At 44.0% G+C, this 22731-nt stretch overlaps 1 protein-coding gene across 3 annotated transcripts in view; it reads right to left on the bottom strand.

Annotated features, from left to right (window-relative positions):
• Positions 1-966: 966 nt before the first annotated feature.
• Positions 967-22731, bottom strand: part of Wdr59 (WD repeat domain 59) — a gene marked incomplete in the record, with an annotated part of 99588 nt that continues 77823 nt past the window's right edge. For all 3 annotated transcript variants that reach the window (XM_017795573.2, XM_029558591.1, XM_029558592.1), the window contains 8 exon segments: positions 967-1724; positions 7188-7330; positions 7485-7611; positions 9512-9584; positions 9693-9843; positions 11127-11239; positions 15541-15622; positions 17408-17541. In XM_017795573.2, coding sequence (XP_017651062.1) covers positions 1489-1724; positions 7188-7330; positions 7485-7611; positions 9512-9584; positions 9693-9843; positions 11127-11239; positions 15541-15622; positions 17408-17541 — 1059 coding nt within the window.

The raw sequence follows: 22731 nt of genomic DNA, 5'->3' as shown, positions 1-22731 counted from the left end.
TGAACAAAAATCACAACAGCAATTCGCAGTATAAGCTGCTCACTTGCCCAGCAAGAGGCACTCATGAAGGTGCCTCTGCTAGAGGTGGGAGAGGTCAGAGGTCTTGCCATGTGTTAGGGGAAAAATGTGCTGGATAGCTTTAGTGTCAACTTTACACACCTGGGTAGAGGAAGCCTCAGTTGGGGAATTTCCTCCATTGGACTGGCCTGTGGCCATGTCTGCGGGGTATTTTCTTGAGATGAGTAATGAAGTGATATGGGAGGGCCCAGCCCACTGTGGTGGTGCCACCCCTGGGCAAATGGGCCTATATTGTATAGGAAAGCAGGCTGAGCATGGGCCAGGGCAGTAAGCCAGTAAGCAACGTTCCTCCATGGCCCGCACTTCAGCTCCTGCCTCCAGGTTCCTGCCCTGAGTTCCTACCTTGGGCTCACTGATGAACTGTGACCCTGGGAGAGGTAAGCCAAATAAATCCTTTCCTCCCCAAGTTGGTATCGGTTAGAGTATTTTGTTACAGCAATGGAGAAACAAAACAGAACAAAAAGTATGCCAATTAAAGGTCAAATCTTGCTCCACAGGTAACAAAAAATTAATTCACCAACCCCTACGTAAATCGTTAAATCAATCCCTACTGACCATTAGTCAAAAAGAGAGACTTGGAGCTGGAGAGATGGCTCAGTAGTTAAGAGCACTGGCTGCTCTTGCAGGGGACCCGGGTTTAGTTCCTAGCATCCACATGGCAGCTAACAACAATCCATAACTCCAATTCCATGGGATCTGACACCCTCTTCTGACTTCTGTGGGCAATGCATGACACAGGTACACTTAAACACATGCAGGTAATATGCTCATATACAAAAAAAAAAAATCCCTAAAGGGCTGGGGATGTAACTCAATGGTACAGCTGTCTGCTAGCATGCTCACAGCCTTGGCTTCAAGCCCCAGCCCCAGTGAAAAAAAGTCCTCAAGTACATCATATATTTACACTTTTAATATCAAATTTTACAAGGCCACTATCCATCAGTTCATCAAAGACACCAACTTCTAAAGTCACAGATACCATAAGCCAACTTGTTGATGAAACTAACATCCACCATTCTTTGGCTCAGGAGACTGCTTTTTGCAGTTCACATGGTGTCTGTACTGGTGTCCGGAGAGCTCATTCATGGTTCGAGGCTAATCCCTTGAAGGCTGATGCTGGCTCTGGAGACAGGTACTCTTCCCCATGAAAACATCCTCTGTGGTAACTCAGCGACAACACAGCAAAGTCAGCTTTGTGCACCTCCCTGCCTTCTAGCACCATCCATGTTCTAATAGCCAGAGATGAAAGGCAGAGAGTCACAAGGAGAGATGCTGTGACGTCTGTAAGGGGAGTGCACTAAATTGTTGGAGATAACCTAGGTTCTGGAACTTTCCACTAGTAGCAGCAGAGGGCTTTCTCCAGCACTATGAGGTCCTCTGGGATTTCTGACGATGTCACCATCTCTAAGTTCAGAAGGTGCTTTCAAGCAGGCAGTGGCAGCCACACCCAGTGGGACACACCTCCTGAGTTCGAAACCACTCCATCATGTGGCTTGTGTGGCCACCGTGCCCACAGGTCAGACAGAAGTTGGATGACCCCCGCACAGCCACATGGCAGATGGCACACTGGAATGTGAAGCCTTTGCAGATGGCACACTGTGTGCCACGGACCTCGCTCCGACAGTGGCTACAGTACACGCCAAACTCTAGAAATGGGTAGAGATGAGCAAAGCAAGAGGCAACATGAGTTTGGTTCTGATAAAAGAAAGCTGGGTTTTATCAGGTGGCGCACAACATCCCCTCAGGATTCTGTCGGGTTCTAGTAGACTAATGGTTTTCTTTTTTCCTCCTGAGACAGTGTCTCATGTAGCCCATGCTGACCTCAGACTCACTCAGCTGAGGATGCTCTTGAGCTCCTAATGCTCCTGCCTCTACCTTGTGAGTGCTGGGATTACACATGTGAACCACACGCCTGGTTTGACGTGGTGCTAGGGACAGAGCCCAGAGTTTCTTGTATGCTAGGCAAGCACTCTACCAGCTGAGGTGTGAACAGCATGCTTTTCTTTTTGTGTATATGTATGTGGTGTGTGAGTTCATATTTGTATGTGCATGTGTGAGTGTAGGTGGGTGTGCACTGTACACATGTACATGTGGAGGTCAGATGTAAATAGCTGGTATTTCTCTATCAGTCTTCACCATTTTTTTTTTTTTAGACAAAGTTTTTCTAGTGCCCAGAGGCTAACAAATCGCTAGACTGACTGGCTGGCAAGTTCTAGAGATTCCCTCCCTCTCTCCAACACCCATCTGGAGATAGACCTAGGGTCACAGACCTGTGTCACATACATACTTGCTTTGTAGCAGGCAAGGTACTAACTGAACCATCTCTCCAGCCCAGCTTTTATTTTTTAAATGGCTGGCCTCTTTCTGCAATCTAGATAAGTCTACTAAAGGTGAGTGCTGTCACTACAGTAGAGTGAGGGCGGGAGGGCATAGCCAGCACCTAGCTCTCTGAGGTCACCTTAGAAACCCAGCACTCTGTGGGTGGTGGCCGCATCTGATGTCTCTTCCTTCCCACAGCTGGCAAGGGCCTGACACTAGATTCGTTCAAAGAATGGAATGGCTCGGAGAACAGTTCAGGCAAGAGCAGACTGGTTTTCACTTCCTTATAAGTGTTCTTCTGCTGGCCGAGCAGTAAGAAGGCCCATAGCAAGACCCAACAGCACTGCTCCACCCCTGGGCTAGGAATCACTGCCTCCTGAATGGCCCATGAGGCCAATCCCCCATCCATATGACCTGATCCTACTTGGTGTCCCTGTGTCCAGATGTCAGTGCTAGCCACCCCTGCTCTCATCCCTGCTGCACTGGGGCCACTCAGGCTGTAACCTTTCCTGTGTGCCCCATCTGCTCTTCTCAGAACCATCCCCTCATCACCTGACCCTGTCCCAATCCTGGCTGTCAGTGTTGGCCTCAGATGAAAGGCCATCTCTTTCTTAAGTCTTAGGTGGCAGAGGTAGAAAAGGTGGGTACTGGGCTGCATTGCTGCCCTCAGACTACTTTCTACTGCGCTGGAGGCCACCTGGCCTCACTACCCTTCTCCTGTTTTCTCTACTGTCACCCACTATCACTCCTTCTCCCTCTCCCTCTTCCCCCTCTCTCTGAAGACGTCTGGCCTTGAGTCTCCATCTTCTCTCCATTTCTTAGCGGGATTCCTGGTGTTTCCAAATCCACCACACCAGCCATGGCTCACCTGTCCTTTTAGCTCTCGGCTGTCTTGTCTCCAATCCACGCCTCTCCCTCTTTTACCCATCTTCCCTTTCCGACTGCACTTTCCTCTGGTCAACCTGGAGTACCTGGGCCAACTTCATGATCCCACTTCTGAATATCCTCAACTCCTTTGCCCTTCATGGCACTGCCTGGCCAAGTTCTAACCATGACTTAGCCATATTGCCTGCCCCACGCCACATCTACACAGGCCTGTGCTGAAGGCCCACCATGGAGAAATGTGTTTCAGTTGACACACGCAGTGGATAAAGCCCACTGGTATAACCTGCTTCTCCACCCTTCCTCACAGCGCTACCTTGCATCTCTGCCACATTCTGCGAACTTCCCCCACAGGCCTTTGCTGCTGTCTCACTTCCCTGAGGAAACAGAAGCCGCTGCATGGGGATCCCTTCACCTTCATGCCACACTTCTGCCAACCTCCGGGAGTTGGTGCCTCCTCTTCCTTCTCCCAACAAGGACATTTTATGACAGTATTGCTTATCAAGGACTGAATAACACTGGTGAAAAAAATTAATTTTGGATATTGGTCTGTTTTCTAATAGACGTAAGAAAACCGTATTTCTTTCTGAGCGGTTAAGAGCACCGGCTGCTCTTGTAGAGGACTTGGGTTCAGTTCCCAGCATCCAGCTGATAATCATTTGGAACTCTAGTTCCAGGGGATCTGATTCCCTCTTCTGACCTCCGTGAGTATTGCACGACTCGGGTACACTTACATGCATGCAGACAATACATTCATACACATAAAATAATTTTAAAATTACATAAAATATTAAATGCATCTCTGCTTCATTTCGGCAGTCTAGCTTCTCACCCCAAACCCACTGGATTCTCATCCCAAGTCTCTACCTTCCTCTCAGACCCAACTGCAAGTGCTCTCAAGGCTCAGCTGGGCAGACTCTAATCTGCACTCTCCTGCTTCCTTTCCATCCTCAGCTTCCAATAAACACACTCATTCTTCCTACGCTTGAAGTCCACCTGTAAAGTCCATCACTAGCTCTAGCCCCAGTATCTCCTGAGAACCAAACTCACATCTGACTGACCATGGGACTTCTCCAGTCCCATATCTCACAAACATCTCTGACTATCTGAAGCTATAATTTTCTTCCATTCTTTTCCATCTCAGAACATAACTCTGCCAAATGAGTATAACTCAGATGCACAAGTTGGAAATCTAGGAATCATTCAAGCTGTTTCTCTTCCTCAGTCCTACAACCAATTTATCAGCAAGTCATACCGAGTCTACTTTCTTAATATATTTTATTTATTATTTTTATTTTATGTATATGAGTGTATTGTCTGCCTGTATGTAAGTGCACCTGTGTTGTGCAATGCCTGGAGGTCAGAAGAGAGTATTGAATTCCCCTGGAACTGGAGTCACAGACGGTTGTTAGCTGCCATGTGGGTGCTGGGAATCAAACCTGGGTCCTCTGAAAGAGTAGCTATTGCTCCTAACCACTGAGTCATCTCTCCAGCCTGAGTCTACTTTTTTTTTTTTTTTAAGACAGTGTCTCCCCATAGCCCCAGCTGGCCTGGAACTCCCCATGTAGACCAGGCCTCAATCTCACAGAGGTCCACAAGCCTCTGCCTCCTGAGTGCTGATATTAAAGATGTGTGCTACCACGCCTGGCTAACTTTTCAAAATGTACTTTTGTGGGGGTGGGGCCTATGTGCATGCAAGCACACGAGCATATTCATGGACATCACAGCACAACTTTCAGGAGTTGGTTTTTCTCCTTCTACCATGACCCTGGGGATCAAACTCAGGTCATGAGATTTGGCAACAGTGCTGCTGAGCTGTCTCAAATTCTTTACCAAAATAATCAATGGTTTTAATTGTTAGCTTGACACAATCTAGAATTACCTGGGAGGCAGGCCTCTAGGACTGTCTCTGGGGGAGTATCTTGATTATGTTAACCGAGGTAAGACAACCCACCTATGTGTGTGGCACCATTCCCCAGGCAGGGGATTCTGCTCTGTGTAGAACACAAGCTGAGCCCTGGCATGAGCACATTAATTCACTGTTTGTGCTTTCCCTGTGGACATGATGACACCAGTTGCTTCAAGTTCCTCGAATCTTAGCTGCCCCACAGTGATGGAATGCACACTGAGCTTGTAAGTCAAAGAAACCCCTTCTCCCTTCAGCTGTTTTTGTCTGGATATTTTATCACAGCAATAGGGAAAGAAACTAAGACATCATATATTAAGTCCCTGCGAGCCCACTGATCCTACTGATCTAGGTAGTTTTAAAAAAATTATTTTCTTAAGCTGGGTGTGGTGGCGCATGCCTTTAATCCCAGCAAGGGAGGCAGAGGCAGGTGGATCTCTGTGAGTTTGAAGTCAGCCTGGTCTACATAGTGACCAGCTGGGGCTATAGGGAGACCCTGTCTCAAAAAGACAGAAAAGAAAAAAATTCTTTTCTTGACCAGGTGTGGTAGTGCATAGCTTTAATCCCTGCATGCCAGAGGCAGGGTCTCTGTGAGTTCAAGTCCAGCCTGGTCTACACAGCAAGTTCTAGGCCAGCTGGTGCTACAGGGAGACCCTGTCTCAAACAACAACAAAATCCTTTTCTTTATATGTTTTTTTATTTTAAAATTTTATTTATTTATTTATTTTATGTGTTTGTGTGTATTGCCTGCATGTAGGAAAGTACATCAGTGTCATACAATGCCTGCAAAGGACAGAAGAGACTGTTGAATCCCCTGGAACTGGAGTTACGGACAGTTGCTGCCATGTGGGTGCTGGGATTTGAACTCGGGTCTTCTGTAAGAACAGTGTTCTTAACCTCTGAGCCAGCTGTCCAGCCCTTAAAATTTCTCTTTTTTTAACATTTAACTACTTATTTTTATTTTCTGTGTATGAGTGTTTTGACTGGATGTAGATAGGTGCACCATCAGAAGATGGTATCAGATTCCCTGGAACTAGGGTTAAGGATGGTTGTTAGCCACCATGTGGGTGGTGGGAATCGAACCTGGGTCCTATGCAAGAGCTACCAGTGCTCTTAAATGCTGAGTCACCTCTGCAGCCTGATATGCTATTTAAAAATTTTTATGAACTTTTTTTTGAGACAGTGTCTCCCTGTAGCCCCATCTGGCCTAGAACCTGATATGTAGACTAGGCTAGCCTTGAACTCACAGAGATCCACCTGCCTCTGCCTCCCAAATGCTGGGATTAAAGGCGTGAGCCACCACACCCTGCTCAAAATCCTCTCTATTAGCTCCTTTGAAATATTCAGTTAATTGCTGTCAATCAGTGTTTTCCCGGCAATGCCATCACTCCTAAGCACCGCGCTTCAGAACATGAGAAGCTATTCTATCCAGCTGCACCCCTGCGACTTGTTCTAATTTCAAGCCTCTCTTCTGGCTCACTGTCCGGCCCTACCAGCCTACTCACTTGTTCAAATGACAAGTCAGTCCTCCACGGCTGCTCCCTCTGCAGGCCAGACTGCTCTTCGCACTGCTTGCCCCAACGGCTCCTCCTCACCCTTCAGCTCCTCAGAGAGGACTCCAAGGTGCACCTCAGTATGTCTCCTGATATTTGTCTCCCCCCAGCCAACATCAATTTTGTTTTTAATTTTAATTTTCACAATTTAAAATTTTCCCTTCCACTCTGCTGTGGGTTCCATTGTGCCTAAGAAAGGCTTGATGCAGAGTAGGTGAACACACTCGTAACCATCTCCACTCCCAGTCAGCATTGGGAACTGTGTCTAAGACTACTTTATTATGACAGAAAGTTGATCTTCTTATGAATGCAAGGGTTCTCAGGAGCTCAGACTCAAAATGCCTCAGAAATTTCTGTCTATAAATGAGAAGTCTAAGGTTATGGACAAATTAGAGTATCGGACCTTTCAGACAATGACAAAAAAAAAAAAAAAAGAAATTCATATTCACCGATCCCTTTGTGAGGATCAGGGGGACAGGACACAAACTTCAGCACTTCTGCTCGCTTCTCTCTCAGACCCCAACGATACAGGATTTCTCCATAGCATTTCTTAAAGTCATCAAACTGCTGGGTATTGGCAGGGTCCAGAAGCCTGGAGAAAATTCCAAAGATTTCTTGTCAGTTCCTTTAAGAAAAAAACAATCTCAGTGTCAAATGGCACTTAATACAGCTTTCTTAAAACAGGAGTCTGACTTTCTTAAAACAGGAGTTCAGGAATTGCAGCTCTTGCCTGGGAAGGCTGTCACCTTTTATTTTTATCATGCTGGTCACGTTCCCGCTCACGAGGATCACTGTAGGTCAGACTCCCGAAACGGAGCTCTTCTGGCGAAGACTCTCCCCAAGGCGAAGATAAATGTTCTGCTTCTCTTCCCGCTGAAGAAAAGCAAAAGAGAAGGGAAGATGGTACTCGGAGAAAGTACAGAAAACGTGAAAATCTTGCTTGTCTGTGTGTGTCCAGCGGAGTCCTGGAAGCAAACTAAGCTGAGCTGAAGGTTATGAGGAGCAGACCCACACAGCATCCTTTCCTAATCTTACCGCTCCATCTCGGTATTTATCACTAGGAGAACCTGGTAATTAAGTATACATGATAGTGAAGCATGAGAAAGTAGAAGGCTATGCAATGATTACTTATAAAGACCTGGTAAATGACATGAGAAAATGCTCATGATAAAATTAAAAGCAGAACACAAAAAAGCATACATCAAATAACTACCCACCTATCCATCCCCCCCCCACACACACACCAAAAAAAAAAAATTGGAAGAAAATGTTCTGGAATGTTAGCAGATGTTATTACTAAGTAGGATACATCAATAATTACTATTTTTTTAATCTAATACTTTTGTTTGCTCTTTTTCACTGAGCATATACCACACACACATGCACTCATGTATATATATGTGTATGTGTATATATATGTGTGTGTATTTGGCGGTGGGAGTGGAGACAGGTCTTTCTCCATAGCCCAGGCTAGTCTTGAACTTCTGATTCTCCTTCTTCCACCTCCCAACTCCTGGGATTGCAGAAGTATACAACCATATCTGGCTTTATTTTATTTTTTTAGGGTTTTTAAGTTTTTGTTTTGTGTATGAGTGTCTTACCTGCATGTATGTAAGTACATCACATGTATGCAATGCCCTCAGAGGCTAGAAGAGGACATCAGATCCCTTGATGGCTATTAGCCACCACTGTGATGCTGGGAACTGAACCCAAGGTCCTTTTGCAAGAATAGCCAATTTAACTGCTGGGCCATCTCTCCAGCCCTGAGGCTTTTTTTTTTTCTTTAAGAGGCAGGGTCTTGTTATGTTGCCCAGGCTGGCCTTGAACTCCTGGGCTCAGTAACCCTTCTGTCTCAGTCACATGAGTAGTTGGGACTGAAGGGGTGCATGTACAGCTGGTTCATGTACTACTTTTATAAGTTTTTAAAAAATATTTTATTTATTATTTTTATTTTATGTGTATGAGTGTATTGCCTGCATGTATGTGAATGCACCCGTGTTGTGCAATGCCGCAGAGGTCAAAAGGGGGCTTCGGAATCCCTTGGAACTGGAGTTAAGGATGGTTCGTAGCTGCCATATGGGTGCTGGGAATAGATCCCAGGTCCTCTGCAGGAGCAGTCAGTGCTCTTAACCACTGAGCAATCTCTCCAGCCCCAACTTTTATAAGTTTTATAATCAAGAAAACTAGCCCAGTTTTGAAAAAAAAATTTTTTTTTCGGTCTTTTTGAGACAGGGTCTCCTTGTAGTCCCAGCTGGCCTAGAACTCTTATGTAGACCAGGCTGGCTTCAAGCTCACAAAGCCCCACCTGCCTCTGCCTCCCAAGTGCTATGACAAAAGGTGTGCACCACCATGCCCAGCTGAAAAAACACTTTTTTAAATCCAGGAAACATAAAGATACTCATGAAACAAAGCTGGAGTCAGGCCGGACCCATTTCTCAACACCAAAGTCATGGGAAGGGGGGTGATGGGGAGCAGCAGGGATGGTGGAAGGGGCACGTGGAGGAGGAAGCATAACGGGATGGATTTGGGGGTGGAGTCCCATTTCAGTTCTCACAGTTACAAGATGAAGAGCAATGCAGAGCGGCACAAAGGCTTTCCAGAAATCATAGCATTCAACATGCAAGGCCAGGCCTTGCTGGCAATAGTTTCCCTGTCACAGTAAATTGAGAGATGAGAAACAAGAAAAGCATGGAAAACATGCACCAACTGAACATTCCATGAGCAGCCTGCACACGGATGCAGGAATAGCAAAGTCCAGCATGGCCTCACCAACCTATGTTCCAGCCACCGGTGCTGAGCCCTGGGTCTGACATGCTGGAGCAGGACCCCGAGGAGGTGAAGCTGGGCTAGATGGGAGAAGGAACACACACTGGCATCAGAATACCACTCCACAGGAAAGCTTGCATTAGGAAAAAAATCAGACCTCAAGGGAAGCCAGAAAACTACAAACTTACATATCGACTGTGGGACACCACAAGATTAGAAGAACGGGTAGGAAAAGGCCCAAAGGGGTTTGGTAACCCCTGAGGCCTGGACTGGGCTTCAAACACGCTGCAGAGCATAGCCAAGGTCTGAACGTCCCGGAGTTGGCAATAATGAGCCAACCTGTAAAATATGAGAGGAAAGAAAATAAGCCAAGAGGAGGGTGGAGGGGGACAATCATCGCAGCCACAGAGCTACTACTTTGGGCTAACATGGGTTCGCCATCCCACCTCAAATTGTAACAGGAACAGAGCTTTCTACAGATCCCAGGTCTGACATACTGTGAGTCTGGCTACATTCATTTAGGAAAAAAATTTTTCAGAGTATTAGAGATGACCTGGATACTAACCTCAAAGCTTCCAGTTGGCATCCAGACGTGGGCACTAACACAACTTCTCCAGGATCTGAGCGGTGTTCCATGTGCTCTCACTCTACCCAGTTCCAGAAAGAATCCCCCTGCTCTGTGGGCAGTTCCCATAGACATCCTCCACCATTACCCAGTGCTCACATGACCCAGTGCTATGGGAGGTGCTCAGACAATATGGACCACCAGAGCAAGGCAGGCCATTGCCTCCGGGGACAGAATCACGAGTGTGAGCTATTAGATAAGAATGACAGGAATACATTTCCCTTTCAGGTTCTCCTGTCGACCACCATGGCTTAAATGTGAGCTCAGGGACCCCAGGGACTTTGTCTTTGTGATGGGATAACACTGGCACATTCCTACACTTGGTGTCTTTATACTACCTTACACGTGAATGAAGCAGAAGGTGGTGCATGATCCCTGCATGAAAATGAGGCAATGGCAGCATGAGCAGGCGTCCCAGTCAGGCCTCAACAAAGAAGGAAGCAAACCTCAACTTGAAGGAAGCGGAATTTCCCTGCCCTGGGTCTCAATGTGAGGCATACTTGAGTGATTTTACTTAATGGTAAATTACTAAGTATATTCCAGTTTGCCATTTTCCAGTGTAATGAGTTGAACACAAATGCAATGCTTTTATGAGATGTCTAACAGGGTCCTGGTATGGGGAGAACGTGCGTACCAACACACAGTCCTATAACCTGTTCCCTGGGTCAAACCTCACAGCACCAAAAAGACACTTATCATCTCTAAGCCCAAAGGCCTGTGTTCTGAGTGTTGTGATTTACAGAGTAAAGCACTCTGAAGCACATGGATCTTAAGAGGTTTCAAATTTGAGTAAGTGACATAATTATGTAAGTCTTCATGCTGTAAGAAGCTCATTCTACACAGAGGTTACTTTGGTGCTAAAAGCAAAAAGCCTACTTCTTCCCCGGTCTTCTGACCTCTGCCCCTCTCACAGAGGCAGTACATTTAATGTGTTTACAGACCCAAAATCTAAAATCACCTTCATTCATTTTCCCCACTTTTAGCTCTCAAAACCTACAGAGACTCCAGCAGCTGTCGCCCAAATGGATGTCGAGCCCAAGGTGTTTCCAAATCTGGATCAGACTTCGGACCAAGACAAAGATCTGTAGCTACCGTGGCCAGCGACCAAACCTAGACAGATTGAATATGTTCAGATTCAAACTGTTGAAGAGAGGTGGAAACTATAAAGGAACCCCTCCTACCCTCCACCCATGGCCTAAAATCTCATCCCAAGGGTGGCAAAAGTTGGGAGCTGACAGGTGCAAAACTTTAGGCCCCACTCAGACCTTAAATCTGAATTTATATTCTAACCCGACCCTCAGGGACCCGAGTACACTATGAAGTTTGAGAAAACACTGGCCTTAAAACTTGCATTAAAAGTCAGGCATAGCAGGTCATGTTTGTAATCCCAGCACTCAGGAGGCTGAAGCAGGAATGCTGAGAGCTGGAGGAGGTGAGCCTAGGCTACAGGAGTTCCATGCCAACCTGGGCTACAGAGTGAAACCCTGTCATCAAAATTTAAAAAAAAAAAAACAAAAAAAACAAAAAAACAACAAAAACTTTCATTAAGTAAACTTCAGAGAAATGGCACAGTACAATTTCAAGAGGCCAGCACAACTTGTGACTTTTTCTGATGCTTCATTAGTGAACCGGGTTGGTGGGGAGCAAAGAGGAGCAGGCTCTATCACACTGAAAGCCTGTTCTTTACTCAAAGAATGAAAAACTGTTGCTTCCATTACAAAAGATTTAGTATGCTCTCTGAAGCTGAAGAACAGGCCAAGCTGTGGCACTAAATCTGAAGAACACCTTTGAACGTCACATCCTGCAGGGCTTAGAATCAGCAAACTAACGTCCATAAAGTATCTATTGAATCCAAGGCATTTACTCCCTAGTCCAAACAAAGCCCTCATGCCCTTGACTCCTTTAAAAGATTGAATGCTACTTTTGGAAAAGTTCTTTTGTTTTGTTTGGTTTTGGAAAAGCAATATCATCATTGTATCTACTAATTAGAACACATTCTTCTAAACCCAAAAGGAAAAAGACACCAACTTTGAAGGACATAGTTTATAATTTTAGAAGAACGAACAAATAAAAAGGTGAACTGGGCTGGTTGAGATGGCTCAGAGGTTTAGAGCACTGGCTGCTCTTGCAGGAGACCTGGAGTCAGTTCCCAGCACCCTCAAGGCAGCTAACAACTGTCCCTAACTCAGTTCCAGGGGATCCGATGCCCTCTTCTGGCCTCTATGGGCATTGCATGCATGAGTGCACTTAACAATACATGCAGGCAAAACGTTTACTCGTACACATAAAATATAAAAAAGTAAAAAAAAAATTTTAATGCTGAAAACCAAACATCAGACATGTAAAATCAATAAAAATATGAGTCACTAACATACTAAAAGTGATCAAAAGTGCTGTTTTGAGGAGGATGAGGAGGCTTACATTCACCAGTATAATAAACAACCCACTTCAACAATGAAGTCAGTGACTTTCTAGGATAGGAAAGTTTTCTCCTTGGTTGACAAGTGAGCTGTGTTATTTCCCTCCCTTCATAATACACATTTCCATTTAGGCATTTATCATTCAACAGAAAAGTGTCACAATTATTTCTCCAGTTTTTACAGAATAGCAAACACATCATCATCAATAAGGACATGAAGAAAAACAACAGCAAAAAACTCTTCACGTGTTCATTGTCACTGATGTCATTTCCCCGTCTCTTTAAACAATATCACATGACAAACAAAAGTCACAGAACAGCGGGGAAATGGATCACAGAGTACGCAGGCATTCTAATTACCAGAATCAGCTAGGAGGCTCTACAAGTTTACCTCACTTAGTTCCTAATGAATTTACAAGTATAGCTCCATTTTTATAGTCAAGGACCTTGAGGTTTAGAAAGACTGAGAGGCTTGCTTAGGATCATGCAAGGAAAAAAGAGTCAGGGCCCAGAGTTGAACAGGGTCTGTCTGAAGACAAGAGACCCTTCATTTCACTTGGATTGGCCCAGCCTTCCAAATCAACTGTGCCTGAAAAGGAAACAGAGAGAGACAGAGAGACAGAGAGTGGCAGGGACAGAGAGGAGAAGAGAGAGGAGGGGAGAAGAAAGGAAGCAAGAGAGGGAGGGAAGGGGAGAGGGAGGAGAGAGGGAGAGATGGGAGGAAAAGAGGAAGGAGAAGGAAGGGAGAAAGGAGAGTAGAGAGAGAAAAGAAAGGACCAAGAATGGAGAGAAAAGAAGAAAGGGGAAAAAGAGAGCAGAGAAAGAGAGAACATGCGGAGAAAACTAAGAAGTAAAATTCGCTCAGAAAATATTTCTTCAGAACATGACCCTCGTGCTGGTGTTAGCACTGCTCTCACTGATCTCAGCAATCCCACTAGGAAATTATTCTTTGGGCTCCCGTGTTCTAAACACTGTCAAAGGCTGAGAGTCTGAGCTAACTGCCCTGGGTCATTCTTCTAGGAAGCGGAACCAGACTCAGGCTCCCTCTATAAATTCCATGCTGTTCCTGTTACCTCATGTCACTTTCTTAGTGTTCATAAAGTCTAGGTGACTGGGCCTTATAGAAATAGATTAAATCCCTGAGTGAATTTCTCTTAAAAGGATTTTAGGTAGAGGCTTTACAATGTTTATTGAAATACAAATGGAAATCTTGGGGATTTTTTTTAACCAGATGAAAAATTTTTTAAAAAGTCTTCAAAATGGTTCATTTAGTTATAAGGAAAAAATGCTGGGCTGCCAGGACAATTGCTAATCGCTTCCATTGCTCAGTCTAACCCTCACACTGAAGAGTAAGGGTGCAATACACACAGAAAGTCGGGCAGTGACTGTCCAGAGCTGAGGGGAAGAAGGGACTAAAAGATAAGGGGTTTCTTTTGTGAATGGTGAAAATACTCTAAAACTGTTACTGGTGATAGCTGCATTAACTCTGAATACACCAAGAACCACTAAATGGCACTTTTTTTTTTTTTTTCGGTCTTTTTGAGACAGGGTTTCCCTATAGCCCCAGCTGACCTGGAACTCGCTATGTAGACCAGGCTGGCCATGATCTCACAGAGATCCACCTGTCTCAGCCTCCCAGTGCTGAAATTAAAGGTATGCACTATCATGCCTGGGTAAAGACATTTAAAATGTGCCATTAAGCTGGGCGTGGTGGCACTTGCCTTTAATCCCAGCACTGAGAGGCTGAGACAGGTTTGAGGCCAGCCTGTTCTATATAGTGAGTTCCAGGTCAGCTGGGGCTAAAGGGAGACCCTGTCTCAAAAAGACAAAAACAAAACAAAAAAAGTAAACTTCATGGTGTGCAGACTATATATTTCACTAAATCTGTTAGTAAACAATGTAGGAACAGCTACAAAGATGAAGGAAATTTACCTTTTAATAATATTAAGTCATATTTTAAAACTGACCATCTCTACCTAGAGAAACACTTTGGTAAACCTTTTTAAGAAATGAAACATTTTAAATAATATTTTATTTATTTATTTTCATCTAATGTGTATGAATGTATTGCCTGCACATATGTAAGTGCACCCACATTGTACAATGTTCTCTGAGGTCAGAAGAAAGTACTGGATTCCCCTGGAACTGGTGTTACAGACAGTTGTTAGCTGCCATGTAGGTGCTGGGACTCAAACCCAGATCCTCTATAAGAGCAGTCAGTGCTCTTAACACTGAGCCATCTCTCCCAGTTCCGAAATGAAACATTTTCAAATGTTTAAAAAAAATAACTGAGTCGAAATGGCAAAGTCATAAATACTCAAGTCAGGTGTTTAAAGATCACTAGGGTGTCTGTGCTGGACAGCTTTAGCGTCAACTTGACACATCTGAGTTGAGAGAGCCTCAACTGGGGAATTGCCTCCATTGGACTGTGGCCATGTCCATGGGACATTTCTTGACTGCTGAGTGATATGGTAGGGCCCAGCCCACTGTGGGTGGTGCCACCCCTGGGCAGGTGGGCCTGTGTTACATAAGAAAGCAGGCTGAGCAGAGGCCAGGGAAGCAGCAATCCTCCATGGCCTGTGCTCCAACTCTTGCCTCCACATTCCTGCCCTAAGTTCCTACCTTGGGCTCCTTGATAAACTGTGACCCAGGAGTTATAAGGTGAATAAGCCCTTTTCTCCCCAAGTTGGTACTGGTCAGTGTATTTTGTCACCACAATGGAGAAACCAAACTAGAACAGGGTTGAAATTGAAACTGACATCGTAAAAAAGTACTCAGTAAATACTTAAGGATCTCCCGACTAAATACCAGTAAGAAAAACATCTAAGGTGAAGATTTAGGAAGCTGTCCCAGCTCTACAGAACAGCAAAGAAAATCTAAAAGGAACTTCCCGATAGGAGGAACACTCTGAAAACGTCATTAACCTACAACCATCAAGTGAGAACAACGTGTTCTTAAAGGCCAGAGCTCCAGTAACAAGGATTTACGATACCTGGACAAGATCCTTTCTTCCAACAAGCATGGCTGAAGCAGCATTCTTCTGACACGTTTCCTGAATATCATTCACATTCAATCTGAAATTAAAATAATCATCATTATCAAAAAGTTTAATCTCCTAAAAGTTCCTCCTGGATCAGAAAGTGGCTCTTTGGTTGTTACTCAAAATGCTTTATGTTGGCCCTTAGCTCCCTTCTATCTGATAGGGAGGAAAGGATTCATTAGAGTGGATGCAAACAGGGCTGTGGGTCCCCACCTGGGGAAGGTAAAATCACTCGCCACTTGAAGTCAGGAGAGGAGGCAGTACAAAAACACTAATATGTCCACCAGCTTTTTCTGTTGAGTTCCCAAGGCTTGGGATTTAAATATGTGCAGCACTGACTGTGAGTTCTGCACAAAGAGCATCATGATGATGTGAATATACTAGAAAAGAAAACCCTTTCTGTTATATGTTCAAGTTCAGGAAGAAGTAGGGTCCAGCAGTCCAGCCTCAGCTGCTGGTTGCTCACCTCCTATTGCCTGTCAACCACAGTAACTCTGCTTTGATCTGCTTGACATATCGGGTGCAGGAGGCAGAGTTCTCAGATGGTCCCTAGGATTCCTGCCCCTGGCCATTCACAAGATGCAGACCCCTCCCCATATAGAGAGGGGTATCTGAAGACTGGTGGGGGACCAAGCTCATGATTTTTGACCTTGAGTCTGTCAAAAGGCAGACTATTCCAGGTGGGACAAACCAGATGGGCCTTCAAAAGAAGGCAGCTCTGTGACCCACTATACTGTTCTCAAAGAAGATGAAATTTGGGGCATCCAGGACTTGATGTTGGACCTTTCCCACATTCCCAGGCACCAAGAGGTCTTCCCATTATTTTTCTATTACTATTCCACAGCCCCAGTGTGCCTTCACCTGTGTCCTACAGAAAATGCAAAATACCTAACTGAACTTCTAGAGATAGAAATCATAGTCTGGGAAGTTTAAAAAAAAAAAAAAGAAAGTATTGTAATAACTAAACTAATAAAATTCTCAAACTAAAAATAAGTAATTGTATTTTGGAATGTAAATTTGCAATTCTATATATCTCTAATATGATTTTTGAATATTATTTACTGACAAAATTATACTACCAAGTTTCAACAATAATGTGAAATTTGTCACTGCTGATGAAATATGAGTTTTTGATTTATTTCCTTTCCAAATTCTCCAACCTACAAAGTCTTTCAATGTAATTGTTGATATTATTTTTTTAAAGAAAGCAATGCTAATAAATTTAAAAAAAAAGATGAAATTTGCAGAAGTGCTATATAGCTACAAGGGTCTGAATTCTACCTAAACCAGCTTGGAAGAGGACCCTGAACATTGGGAGATACCACAGTGGGCCCAAGGGCTTGACTTCAGCTAGGTGAGATCTGGGCAAGAGCCCAGTGAAGCCAGGCCCCGAATAACTTTTTTATGTGTATATGAGTATATTGCACACATATAAGTGTATCATGTGCATGCACTACCTACAGAGGCCAGAAGAGGGTGTTTGGTCCCCTGTAACTGGAGTTATGGGTGGTTGTCAGCTGCCAAATGGGTGCTGGAACTGAACCCAGGCCCTCTGCAAGAGCAATCAGTGCTCTTTAACTGCTGAGCCATCTCTCCAGACTCCGGGCCCCAATTCTTGACCTACAGAACTTACGGGATAATAGATACATATTATCTAAAGCTACAAAGGTCGTGGAAATTTGTTCTACACCAGTAGTAAAGCTAACATATTGAGTTTCTCTTAAAACTGCTTTTGAAGAAAATGCACCAAAACTTAAAAAAAAAAAAAATCTGCCGATCCTAAGTGATAAGTGCAGCATACCTGAGACCTTGAACTTACATGTAGAGTTCTCCCAGTGACTTATGAACAGGAAGGAGGCAGGAAACATCCTGGATGATGACTTTTCCAGCAGCCTTGATGGGTCGATTGCCAGCATCTGATCCCTCACGCTTACTTTTCCACCTCCTTGATTTCTAGGGGAGAGGACAAAATATAACTAATGGGGACTTTCAAGAGTTGCAGAGCACACCATATTTGGGTCATTGGTAATTTGCAGAGACTTTAAATTACATCATGCCCACAATTACAAGAATCAGCATCTGTAGGAAATAAAAAAGAATAACAAATGGCACAAAACTCTTGATCCAAAATCCTAATGGGAAAATGAGCACCTACGGCATGGCTATTTACATTCTGCAGGTGCTCAAAAACAGACACCAGGAAGCCAGAATTAATTAATTAATTATTAATTAATTTCAAAACAGCAGGTAAAGAAGTTAGTAAAGACCCCCCAATGGGGGTGGGTGTGAACAAATTTTAAGGTGCTCAGTATTAGGTTCAAAGTTCTTGTCTGAAATGATTCAAGGCTTTTTCATCTCAGACAGTTTCAACAGGGTTTGCTGATATTTTAATTCAGGCACAGCAATGTGGGCTCTGCAAACCTTCATATATGAAGACAGAGAAACCTGGCAGCACAGGGAGGATTACCTGGCTTTTCTAGCAGGCCTGGGTTATCTCTAATAGTGATCATCTCTGAAGGTCAAAAATACCTGAGTCAGGGGATTTGGGTCATGGGCATGGGAGACCATGAGCAAGTACTTCAGGTTCCTAGAGCTGTCCCAGGGAGTGGCTATGAGGAGTCTGTACATGGGAAATGAGAAATGTCCCAGAAAACAAGAATTAACAGAGGCTAGCCCCATCTGGTATCTTCAAAATGATAACCAGCCAAGGGAGCAATATCCTATTTTATTTCCAAAAATTAAAAAAGAGGCCACCAAAGTCATTCAACTAAGGAAGGGAGTGACACATTTATTTTAAAAGGAGCAACTGAAAGGGGCTTATAATTTGCCATCAGAAAACCAAGGTGCCTGCCACATGTTCTGGATTGATATGACCCTAGGCAAAATTCTATGGTGTTGATTTGGTCTCACACAAATCAGTCTTTCTTTGCTCACTGGTAACCTGTGGATAACGACAAATCTGCTGTTCAGTCTCATGAGGTCAGCAAGGCACAATGAAAAGATATGGGTACAGAGACTGCCTGCATAAACATAAAACTGTACCTAAATTGTCCTTACTGGGAATGCATATAAACCCTCAGGAATCATCTTCACTCACATTATATTCATTTTCCACTAGTGATTTTTGTAAAATCACTCTTTCATGAATTAGTCTAGTTCTAAATCCAGGCTAAATTCTGATTACTGATATCCCATCCAATTCCCAAAGTGCCCAGTGCATTTGACTTCCCATATGATCAATGTTTTGGAACCTATGAAATCCAGGACACCTGGGTTCCAGGCAGGGAAATGAAGTTTAGCCAAAGCATCAATGGATGGTTTATCGTAATTTAGCATATGTTACACTATCAATTTGGAACCTTAGTCCATTTAATCTTAAAAAGCAGCTTCATTACTATTTATTATGTGCCTTTATTCTACAATGTGAGGGGAAACTTAATCTATTATTGTGGGGTGAGCTTTCAATTCTCAACATGCCCTGGTTCTTTTCTAAAGAGGAATTCTGTGCATAGTAACAAAGCTACTATTTTTTTTATCCACAAACATCCTGACTTGGGTTCAAGTAAAGGAAGGACATGTCAGAATGGGCTGGAGCCAGGCAGTGTTAACTGACAGGAGACAGAAGCAATCACATGTGCACTAAATGCATGACTTGTTGCAGGGAGGGTGACTTAGTGTGTGGCTAGCCTACAGTGACAGAGAACAGCACAAAATGCTTAACTAACCAGAAACAATATGCCCACAGGGCCCTGACAACTGACCATTTCAAATAAAATTCAGAGTACTAGATTAAAAAAAAAAAAAAAAAACTGGGCCTGTGGGACGGCTCAGTGGTGGAAGGTGCTTACCACCAAGCCTGAAAACCTGAGTTCAATCCCCGGGACCCACATAATGAACAGAATTGACTCCCCTGGACTGTCCTCTGTATATGCCCACACATATATACACACACAAAATAAACAAAAGTAAAGAAATTTATTAGTTTTTTTTTGAGATGGGGTCTCCCTATAGTCCCAGCTGGCCTGGAACTCACTATGTAGACCAGGCTGGCCTTGAACTCACAGAGATCTGCCTGCCTCTGCCTCCTGAGTACTGAGATTAAAGGTGTGAGCCACTATGCCCAGCTAAAAGTAAAATAATTTTTTTAAAAAAATCCTATGCTAAAAGGATTCCACCTGGAAAGGAATATGATTCATCTCACGAGTCTTCTGGGTTGGACTGCAGGCTTCTAAAACACTGAACACAAAGTCACTGTGGCTCCTTATTACAAAGAGCAAAGGAGAAGCACTCCAACAATTTAGGAACTCACAAAAGCTCATTTAATTACAGTTGAAACAAACGGAGACCTTGTAAAGGATGGATGGGGCCGCCAGTTTTTAGAATACACTGAAAATAACTATGATCTTCTTTTAAAGTAAACCTAACAAAAGCATATTACTAATCATGTGAAGGCTCCTGCGCCAGGAGTGGCTCATTTGCAAGTAGACTAGTTCACTTGGCAACTGATAATGAAACAGGTCCAAGTGCACAAATATTTGAGGTAGGATTTGAAGTTTTTTCTGATGTTGGTATAGCATGCTAGTTCTTTCTTATGGATTGTTCATTCTGTGCTGGCAGGTGCTCACTGAAGCTTCATGGACAGGGGGATACCTCCATTTTATAAGTGCAATATGAAGCTTCTACATGGTCACAGTCAAGGTCACAGTCATGGGCCTGAAATTTGAACAGACCTGTCAAGCTGCTATGCCCATTCTGTGTGTGTATATGTGATATGTATGTGAGTGCCTGTGTAGGTGTGTGCATATGTGCATGTGTGTGCACATGTATGTGGAGGCCAGAGGTCAATATTAGGTGTCTCCTTCTATCATTCTCCATCTTATTTTCTTCTTAAGATTTATTTATTTTTATTTATGTGTATATGTGTACCTGCATGAGTTTATGTATACCATGTGCATGCAAGTGCCTGAAGAGGCCAGAGGGTATCAGATCCCTTGGATCTGGAGTTACAGCCTCTTTTTCTCTTTTTTTTTTTTTTCTTTTTGGTCTTTTTGAGACAGGGTTTCCCTGAAGCCACGGCCTTGAACTTGCTATATAAACCAGGCTGGCTTCAAACTCAAGAGATCTGCCTGCCTCTGCCTCCCGAGTTGCTAGGATTCAAGGCATACACCACCACACCCAGCTCTCCTGAGACAGGGTCACTCACTGAACCTGGAGCTCTGGCTGGCCACTGAGCTCCAGGAATCTGTTTCTACACAGACCAGTGCTGGAGTTATAGATATTGGCTGCTGTGCCTGGCTTTTGCATGGGTACCGGGGATCTGAACTCAGATCTCAAGCTTGTGTGGCAGGCACTTTACCAACTAAGCCATTTCCCTAGCCTCAGCTAAGTCCACTTTTGCTAACCTGCCTTTTAGTTATGATTTTAAGACTAAACAAGGAGGGGAAAGTAAGTCCTGATTAAGCTGCCAGTAAATAAGTAGTTTGGTCCATCTTTAAAGAGATCCATTTCTGGATACAAGGAGACTGACATTTGATTCTAGTGGCGCCTACCCTAACCCATCCTTCTGTAACTCCTTCCTCGGTTACTTTTCAGCCTGCGAACCCAGGGTAGTTTGCTGAAGGCTTAACGCTCTTCTTAGAATCTTGCTGGTGCTTTAGGAGTCTCTGTTGTCTGTACAACTGTCAAGTAGCAGCACCAGGCTCTTTCTTGGGATTCTCTGCTTTTAGAAAACAATGACACATTATTATGTTTTTTAATTTAAGAAAAAGAAGAAAGTAATGACAGTTTTTCCTGGGGTAATCCAGATTCAGACCATAATGCTGGGTTTCAGGCTGGGTTTGAGAATGTGCCTCATACATGTGTGCTTAATCTCCTTTTATGGACTTGTTGAGATTAGGCGCATTTACAAGAAGAAGCAGAGACCAAAGAGGGCTTAGGACTCTTCTCCCATCTGCAGTCTTAGATTACAGAGATTGGTAGAAACAAACAGATGTGAGCTGTCAGCATTTGACAGAAATGGACAATAGTGAGTATGGTCTTCCGCAGTTTTGTACAACCGTTCTTCATTCAATTATGGAAATCAGTCTGTATTTCCTGGGACTTCTTGAGGCAACAAGCTTCTAGGAGTTTCCGTCTGATATGTACTGGGTGTCTATGAGGTGACCGTGGAACCTCACACAGCTGCCTCAGCTCATAATAGAAGGAGGTTCCCCAACATAGGGTCACCCAAATTCTAGCTGCCAGTAGGGATAAAACTGTAAATGTAACTGTGGGACAGCACTAGTATGTTTTTTTAACCTAACAAGGAGTAATTGCAAAACACTGCCAAAGATCCTGACGGAGGCTACAGGACAGGGCTGGTTATTGATTTTTAAATATGTATATACCAGAGCAGGCATGGTGGCCCACGCATTTAATCACAGAGGGAGGCAGAAGCAAGTGGATCTCTGTGAGTTCGAGGCCAACTTGGTCTACATAGCAAGTTCCAGGTCAGCCAGGGCTACATAAGACCCTGTCTCCCCGGCCCCTCAAAAAAGACTAAACTGTATAGATTGACAGTCTGAAATATAAACAGCCAATTATTCTATAAATTCAAATATAACAAAGTTTCCTAAATGAAGACAAGCTAAATCTTCCATCAGATGTTAGCTGGGACCTTCAGTCCTGGCAGCTCCATGTTAGGCAGGTGGCCGACTGTTCAGGGTGCTTCCTACAACTTTTGGTGATAGAAAAACACTCCTCCTCAACCTCCTCTCCCTGAGCCCTGTGCAGTACTCTAAGAGACTGTTATTTGTACAACTGTCAAGTAATCACAACAGACTTCTCTTGGGATTCTCTGCTTTTAGAGAACAGTGACACCAGAGGGTGAGGTGTGGCTACTTTGTCCAGGTCAGATCAGAGAAGGGCACCAAGGTCTAAGGCTTTGCCCCTAACCTTCTTGCACTGCTCCAGTCCCACTCTGACAGGTCTCAGGGTGAACTTCTTTCTGTACTGCCAAATGGGTACCTCTGGGAGGCAAAGGATTCTGCATTTCTCTTGGGTCTTTTCAGTGCTCCATCAACAGAAAATGCCCTTTCCCACAGATTTCATGAGAAGAGACTGAAGGAATAGAGGCGAAGCAAGACAGACAGGTTATTACACGAT

The sequence above is a fragment of the Nannospalax galili genome, unplaced genomic scaffold (assembly GCF_000622305.1).
Source record: "Nannospalax galili isolate Female #2095 unplaced genomic scaffold, S.galili_v1.0 scaffold568, whole genome shotgun sequence".
NCBI lineage: Eukaryota > Metazoa > Chordata > Mammalia > Rodentia > Spalacidae > Nannospalax > Nannospalax galili.
Note: the sequence above shows the minus strand (reverse complement) of the source record. Positions and strands in the feature narration are given on the sequence as shown.